At 47.4% G+C, this 9,207-nt stretch overlaps 1 protein-coding gene across 1 annotated transcript; it reads right to left on the reverse strand.

Annotated features, from left to right (window-relative positions):
• Positions 1-470: 470 nt before the first annotated feature.
• On the reverse strand, positions 471-4,939 carry LOC141042052 (uncharacterized). Its single transcript, XM_073509589.1, has 2 exons — positions 796-4,939; positions 471-691 (listed from the first exon to the last, which is right to left on the reverse strand). The coding sequence occupies exons 1-2, from the start codon at positions 1,634-1,636 to the stop codon at positions 678-680; spliced, it is 855 nt and encodes a 284-aa protein (XP_073365690.1). The 5' UTR covers positions 1,637-4,939; the 3' UTR covers positions 471-677.
• Positions 4,940-9,207: the final 4,268 nt, after the last annotated feature.

Raw genomic sequence — 9,207 nt, forward strand, 5'->3', positions numbered from 1 at the left:
CTTTGAACTTTTCAAATGTTTCAGACTTATGGTTCATTAAATAGATATACCCATATCTACTTAAATCATCTGTGAAGGTGAGAAAATAACGATACCCGCCGCGAGCCTCAATATTCATCGGACCACATACATCTGTATGTATGATTTCCAACAAATCTGTTGCTCGCTCCATAGTTCCGGAGAACGGCGTTTTAGTCATCTTGCCCATGAGGCACGGTTCGCAAGTACCAAGTGATTCATAATCAAGTGGTTCCAAAAGTCCATCAGTATGGAGTTTCTTCATACGCTTTACACCGATATGACCTAAACGGCAGTGCCACAAATAAGTTGCACTATCATTATCAACTCTGCATCTTTTGACTTCAATATTATGAATATGTGTATCACTACTATCGAGATTCAACAAAAATAGACCACTCTTCAAGGATGCATGACCATAAAAGATATTACTCATATAAATAGAACAACCATTATTCTCTGATTTAAATGAATAACCGTCTCGCATCAAAAAAGATCCAGATATAATGTTCATGCTCAACGCTGGCACCAAATAACAATTATTCAGGACTAAAACTAATCCCGAAGGTAGATGTAGAGGTAGTGTGCCGACCGCGATCACATCGACTTTGGAACCATTTCCCACGCGCATCGTCACCTCGTCCTTAGCCAATCTTCGCTTAATCCGTAGTCCCTGTTTCGAGTTGCAAATTTTAGCAACAGAACGAGTATCAAATACCCAGGCGCTACTATGAGCATTAGTAAGGTACACATCAATAACATGTATATCACATATACCTTTGTTCACCTTGCCATCCTTCTTATCCGCCAAATACTTGGGGCAGTTCCGTTTCGAGTGACCAGTCTGTTTGCAGTAGAAGCACTCAGTCTCAGGCTTAGGTCCAGACTTGGGTTTCTTCTTCTGAGCAGCAACTTGTTTGCTGTTCTTCTTGAAGTTCCCCTTCTTCTTCCCTTTGCCCTTTTTCTTGAAACTGGTGGTCTTGTTGACCATCAACACTTGATGCTCCTTCTTGATTTCTACCTCCGCAGCCTTTAGCATTGCGAAGAGCTCAGGAATTGTCTTATCCATCCCTTGCATGTTATAGTTCATCACGAAGCTCTTGTAGCTTGGTGGCAGTGATTGAAGAATTCTGTCAATGACGCTATCATCCGGAAGGTTAACTCCCAGTTGAATCAAGTGATTGTTATACCCAGACATTTTGAGTATATGCTCACTGACAGAACTATTCTCCTCCATCTTACAACTGTAGAACTTATTGGAGACTTCATATCTCTCAATCCGAGCATTTGCTTGAAATATTAGCTTCAACTCCTGGAACATCTCATATGCTCCATGATGTTCAAAACGTCGTTGAAGTCCCGGTTCTAAGCCGTAAAGCATGGCACACTGAACTATCGAGTAGTCATCAGCTTTTCTCTGCCAGACGTTCATAACATCTGATGTTGCTCCTGCAGCAGGTCTGGCACCTAGCGGTGCTTCCACGACGTAATTCTTCCATGCAGCAATGAGGATAATCCTCAAGTTACGGACCCAGTCCGTGTAATTGCTACCATCATCTTTCAACTTTGCTTTCTCAAGGAACGCATTAAAATTCAACGGAACAACAGCACGGGACATCTATCTACAATCAACATAGACAAGCAAAATACTATCAGGTACTAAGTCCATGATAAATTTAAGTTCAATTAATCATATTACTTAAGAACTCCCACTTAGATAGACATCCCTCTAATCCTCTAAGTGATCACGTGATCCAAATCAACTAAACCATGTCCGATCATCATGTGAGATGGAGTAGTTTCAATAGTGAACATCACTATGTTTATCATATCTACTATATGATTCACGCTCGACCTTTCGGTCTCAGTGTTCCGAGGCCATATCTGTTATATGCTAGGCTCGTCAAGTTTAACCTGAGTATTCCGCGTGTGCAACTGTTTTGCACCCGTTGTATTTGAACGTAGAGCCTATCACACCCGATCATCACGTGGTGTCTCAGCATGGAGAACTTTCGCAACGGTGCATACTCAGGGAGAACACTTATACCTTGATAATTTAGCGAGAGATCATCTTATAATGCTACCGTCAATCAAAGCAAGATAAGATGCATAAAAGATAAATATCACGTGCAATCAATATAAGTGATATGATATGGCCATCTTCTTCTTGTGCTTGTGATCTCCATCTCCAAAGCACCGTCATGATCACCATCGTCACCTGCGCGACACCTTGATCTCCATCGTAGCATCGTTGCCGTGTCGCCAACTTATGCTTCTACGATTATCGCTGCCGCTTAGTGATAAAGTAAAGCATTACAGGGCGATTGCATTGCATACAATAAAGCGACAACCATATGGCTCCTGCCAGTTGCCGATAACTCGGTTACAAAACATGATCATCTCATACAATAAAATTTAGCATCATGCCTTGACCATATCACATCACAACATGGCCTGCAAAAACAAGTTAGACGTCCTCTACTTTGTTGTTGCAAGTTTTACGTGGCTGCTATGGGCTGAGCAAGAACCGTTCTTACCTACGCATCAAAACCACAACGATAGTTCGTCAAGTTAGTGCTGTTTTAACCTTCTCAAGAACCGGGCGTAGCCACACTCGGCTCAACTAAAGTCAGAGAAACTGACACCTGCCAGCCACCTGTGTGCAAAGCATGTCGGTAGAACCAGTCTCGCGTAAGCGTACTCGTAATGTCGGTCCGGGCCGCTTCATCCAACAATACCGCCGAACCAAAGTATGACATGCTGGTAAGCAGTATGACTTGTATCGCCCACAACTCACTTGTGTTCTACTCGTGCATATAACATCTACGCATAAAATCAGGCTCGGATGCCACTGTTGGGGAACGTAGTAATTTCAAAAAAATTCCTACGCACACACAGGATCATGGTGATGCATAGCAATGAGATGGGAGAGTGTGTCCACGTACCCTTGTAGACCGAAAGCGGAAGCGTTAGCACAACGCGGTTGATGTAGTCGTACGTCTTCACGATCCGACCGATCAAGTACCGAACGCACGGCACCTCCGAGTTCAGCACACGTTCAACTCGATGACGTCCCTCGAACTCCGATCCAGCCGAGCTTTGAGGGAGAGTTTCGTCAGCACAACGGCGTGGTGACGATGATGATGTTCTACCGACGCAAGGCTTCGCCTAAGCACCGCTACGATATTATCGAGGTGGATTCTGGTGGAGGGGGGGCACCGCACACGGCTAAGAGATCAATGATCAATTGTTGTGTCTATGGGGTGCCCCCTGCCCCCGTATATAAAGGAGCAAGGGGGGAGAGGCGGCCGGCCAGGAGGAGGCGCGCCAGGAGGAGTCCTACTCCCACTGGGAGTAGGACTCCCTCCCTTCCTTGTTGGATTAGGAGAAGGGGGAAGGAGGAGCGAGAGAGGAAGGAAAGGGGGGGCGCCGCCCCCCTCCTTGTCCAATTCGGACTAGAGGGGGAGGGGGCGCGCGGCCTGCCCTGGCCGCCCCTCCTCTTCTCCACTAAGGCCCATGTAGGCCCATTAAACCCCCGGGGGGTTCCGGTAACCCCCGGTACTCCGGTATATATCCGATAACCCCCGGAACCATTCCGGTGTCCGAATATAGTCGTCCAATATATCAATCTTCATGTCTCGACCATTTCGAGACTCCTCGTCATGTCCGTGATCACACCCGGGACTCCGAACTACCTTCGGTATATCAAAATACATAAACTCATAATATAACTGTCATCAAACTTTAAGCGTGCGGACCCTACAGGTTCGAGAACTATGTAGACATGACCGAGACACGTCTCCGGTCAATAACCAATAGTGGAACCTGGATGCTCATATTGGCTCCCACATATTCTACAAAGATCTTTATCGGTCAAACCGCATAACAATATACGTTGTTCCCTTTGTCATCGGTATGTTAGTTGCTCGAGATTCGATCGTCGGTATCTCAATACCTAGTTCAATCTCGTTACCGGCAAGTCTCTTTACTCGTTCCGTAATACATCATCCCGCAACTAACTCATTAGTTGCAATGCTTGCAAGGCTTAAGTGATGTGCATTACCGACAATCGGAGTGACAAATCCTAATCTCGAAATACGCCAACCCAACAAATACCTTTGGAGACACCTATAGAGCACCTTTATAATCACCCAGTTACGTTGTGACGTTTGGTAGCACACAAAATATTCCTCCGGTAAATGGGAGTTGCATAATCTTATAGTCATAGGAACATGAATAAGTCATGAAGAAAGCAATAGCAACATACTAAACGATCGAGTACTAAGCTAACGGAATGGGTCAAGTCAATCACATCATTCTCCTAATGATGTGATCCCGTTAATCAAATGACAACTCATGTTAATGGCTAGGAAACATAATCATCTTTGATCAACGAGCTAGTCAAGTAGAGGCATACTAGTGACACTCTGTTTGTCTATGTATTCACACAAGTATTATGTTTCCGGTTAATACAATTCTAGCATGAATAATAAACATTTATCATGATATAAGGAAATAAATAATAACTTTATTATTGCCTTAGGGCATATTTCCTTAACATAATTCAGTGCCATCTGGTGTTCATTGACAATTCATGGCATGATGGTCCGATTGATACTGTGAGTGTTACTATTTTAAGAAATAAACATGCAGGAGCCCCTCTCTTCTCGAAGCCAAACAAACGTTCCGAGGAGTACTGACAACAAAATCTCCTCGAAACAAACACCAATTTGCAGATTGATTTAGTGATAGAACTATAATCTGGTGCGAAAAGATAGCAACATGGTGTATCGTAATTGGACAAAAACTATGTAAACTATGTGTATCTAATAATTTAGATAAACTTATCAATTGAACTCCATTCTACGGTGACATCTATACTGAAGCAAAACCCACAGTAATTTGAGCAAGGGAGGTAGTGAGGGAGAGAACCTCGGAAGAAATCGACAGCAGCGTGGAGGAGTTGTCAAGGCCAAGAGGAGGAGGCGCGCAGGTTGAAGGACCGGCCTCCAACACGCCGCAGTGGAGCAACTCCAGGCAAGGGACGCCGCCTATGAAGCGATGCCCACCCGTCACCGGAAGGTCCGGAACGAACCTGAGGTTGGAGACGATGGAGCGATGCCACTCCACAGATTTAGCGGGGGCAGGGGAGGTCGCCGAGAGGCCGCTGGGTCGTTGCTTCAGGGCAGGTGGTCGGGTTTGGGCGCGTCGAGGCCGCAGGGTAGCGATGCGGTCCCACTGTGTGCTCAGCGGCGGATTTGGCTGGCGTGCCTTAGATATTATAGATATGATACACAATTTCCATACTCTCGAGGAAAAAATCGACACGGGCCAAGCAAAGTTTCACACTAATCATTTGGTGACAACGAATGGTGGTAGTAGTGGACGCATCCTCCATTCAGATTTCGTTACGTGGATACGTGCCGATTGTTTTGCCTTTTATTGCACGCTTATGTGTGCTCGACCTTTTGTTTTTGCTTCTAGAGGTAGAACAGATTCAATTTAACAATGAACAAACTTAAATTTTCTATATCGGTTTCCATATATGATATGGAAACATCTTGCATGTCAAACATATTCAGAGAAGGCATGCCTATTTCACCATTTGCATTGATAATTTAATAGAGCAGACATTGACCTATTGCAACAACCTACTACTGCGCATGCACACCTTATTACAAAGCTGACAGGACGATCACCTAAAGAAGCAACAAAACAGCGGACACGGCGACCGCGCCGAGCAGACCAACTCCGCCGGAGACGGCGTGACGGGAAGAGGAGCTTGCCGGACCAGGCGCTGGGGCGGGCGCGTGATGATGTGGTGACGGCGCAGGGGAGTGCTGAGTGGGCGCGTGAGCCGCCGCTGTAACTTGTGCGCTGCCAAGCCGCTCGGTATGGTTGGGGCCGGATGCCGACGAGGACGGAGAGTGCGCCGGAGCATGGTGATGATGATGATGGCGATGGCGATGGTGGTGGTGGTGAGCCGGCGCCGGTGCTGTAGCGTGGTGGCCGTGGTGGTGCGGGCTTGGTGCCTTGTGCAGCTCGTCGACATCCGTGATTGTAGCAGTGTCCAGCTCGTCGGCGTCGATGTGGTGGGTCGGCGACGGGGCCGCAGCATGGTGGTGGATCGGCGAAGGCGCCGGAGCTTGGTGATGATGGTGGTGGCTCGGCGACGGGGCCGGAGCGTGGTGATGGTGGTGGTGGCTCGGCGACGGGGCCGGAGGGTGGTGATGGTGGTGGTGGCTCGGCGACGGGGCCGGAGCATGGTGGTGGTGGTGGCGGCTCGGCGACGGGGCCGGAGCGTGGTGGTGATGGTGGTGGCTCGGCGACGGGGCAGGAGCGTGGTGGTGATGGTGGTGGCTCGGCGACGGGGCAGGAGCGTGGTGATGATGAGCGCTCGGCGCGGGGGCAAGATGGCCATGATGGTGAGCGGGGCTCGGCGCTTGAGCCGGCGCGTGGTGGTGGTCCTCGTGCGCCGAGGAGAGCGCGGCCAGCAAGGCCAGCAGCAGTGCCATCACCACGGCGGTTGGCGAGAGAGGAGTCGCCATGGCGAGAAGCTTTGGGAGTGGTGGTGGTGGAATTGTTGCTGTGGTTGTGACAGTCGGGGAGCGCGTCTATATATAGCGACGAGCACTCGTATCTGGAAGAGGGGAGCGGGCCGTCGTCTCTACTATGGAAAGTATTCAATCTTGCGCATTAATGCTTACTATAGAAATGCGATTTCGATTGATTCGTTTCCGATCGTCGAATTCGCTACACTGGCAGGAAATAAATGGGTGCCAGTTATTCGTATATACTGTACTAGCTGGCAGCATTACGCTGGTAACATACGGACATTTGACTGTGATCTGTCGAATACCGTGTGACCGTTGAGTATATATACGATATTTACATTGTTGCCCACAGAAAATCTCGACCATTTATTAGAAAAATCATAATTGCATCATGATTAATAAAATTATATAAATCTTCCTAAGAAAAAGAGAGGGAAAAATCTACGACGCTTACAGTAGGCGGCTAAGGCCCAAGGGGCCGTCTGATCCGGCAAGGTGCTGGCTGGAGCCGGCCCAAATGTGCAGCGCGCTGGATCAACCGACGGCTTTGGGCATGCCATCCGCCGAGCCCCCCAAGAAAAATACTCCCTCCGTTCCTTGATATAACTAATGATGTACATTGTCTCAAAAGAAAAAACTAATGATGTACAAAACTTGGAAGAAAGAACTCGTAGCATGGAGGTGCACGTTGCAAAAATTATAGAGAGCCCAACATTGATTCTAGCCAAGTTCGTTGGAAAGCCAGAACCTAATCCGGCTAAGAGTGTGCAGATGATGGGTGTGAGTCGTTAGACAGCGATCCATTCGCGCCGCCCGCAACCTCCAGTTCTCCCGTGCTCCTCGTCTCGCCACCGCATGAGGTCCTACCAGCGAAGTCCAGGCGGGGCCGGGGACGACAACGACTGGGCGCTTCCCTGCGGCGCCATCCCTCTCTCCTGGTCTGGTTTCCGTCGATGGCTGCGACCCGCGGGCGGCACCAGCTAGATCTGCGGTGGACTGCGTCGGTGGGATCCGATGCTCTCCGGTGGGTGTCCGATGGGGATCGGCGATAGTGCGGGAGGTCCCGGTGCGTGGCGGGGCGGCGGTGGGCTGCCAGAATCGGGGAGGTGGCGCTCTGGTGCTTCCACGCGGCGGTTTCCTCAGGCAGTGTGGGACGGTCTCCTTACTATGCGGGATAGGGGCTGCTCGTGCCATGCCAAGGCCGGCGGCAGCGGTAGTGGTGTGCATGTGAGACGACGATCGGTGGCGTCCTAGACCTAGGGTTAAGTTGTCGTGGGCCTCGAGGGCTGGACCAGATCTGGCTTGTGGAGGGCCACCACTCTAGTGGCTCGTCTTCTAGGGCTGCCCTAGAGACGATGCTGGTTGACCTCTTGGACCCGCACCCCCCCACCATGGTGGGGCTCTCTGCACGTGGACCGACATTCACTAATGCATAAAGGGTCTTGCACGTGGACCACTATAATTTCTCACCTAGAGGCGTCTAATACACTATGCACGCCACCAACGTTTTGTGCAGTCAAAAAATAATAATTTTGCACCATCATATAACAATTTGCATCTCACATTGCAGTGGCACATATAAAACAGCACATAATAGACCAGCAATAAGTTGAACGATGGACAAACATATGTAGTTATATAAAACAATATGAGTTAAATAAACACAATCTCACAAACACTAGCTAGGTAGTCATTGTCAACCTGCATACATCATGGCGAACTAATATATAAGCAGTTTACTTAGTAGCATCGATGGCCCAGCCACACACATACTTTTAAATGATGTCAATGATGATCATCATTCTCAAGTTATGGTGTCTGGTGTTTCTGATAGTGACTAAGACCGCCTGTCCAACCTGGAGATTCTTGCCAAGAGGAAGTTATTCCTCCCCACCGAGCTTAAGATAGTGCGACCTTCCGTGTCCACCACGTACACACAGGTGGTGACGGATCCCCATGCGGTAAGGCGTACTCCAGTATAGGCTGGTTGATCAGGATCGATACCACACTTCAAAGATAGCCTTTTAAGCAATTTCCAAAGAAAAAAACATATCAATTAAGTAGACTCGCACATACTCTTGCACGAATATCATACATATTTCCTACACTATGATAAATGACCATGTCATGCGTAGTTATCAAAAAAGCATACAATTCATAGATATCATCAGATTCTACATTACCAAATCGAACTCTACTAAGTATGGATTTTACACGAGTAAGCAAACCATGTATTCTACACACTACTAAATTTCTACTAAGTATGGATTTGTACACTAAAAATATTTAACCGAATAAAATTCTACACAAAGCAATCCATGAATTCTACACTACTAGATCGGATTCTACTAAGTATGGATTATACACTAGTAAGCAAATCCATGGATTCTACACACTACTAAATTTCTACTAAGTATGAATTTCTACACTAAAATAATTACACAACTAAATTTCTACTAAGTATGGATTCTACACTAAAAAAACTACACTACTGAAATTCTTTTTTTTGTGGGAAAACTTCCGATCTATTGATCTTCAATCATGGTAGTATAACAAACACTAGAAATAATAAAAAAATACATCCAGATCCGTAGACCATATAGTGACGACTACAAGCATTGGATCGAGACGAAAG

The sequence above is a fragment of the Aegilops tauschii genome, chromosome 2, assembly GCF_002575655.3.
Source record: "Aegilops tauschii subsp. strangulata cultivar AL8/78 chromosome 2, Aet v6.0, whole genome shotgun sequence".
NCBI lineage: Eukaryota > Viridiplantae > Streptophyta > Magnoliopsida > Poales > Poaceae > Aegilops > Aegilops tauschii.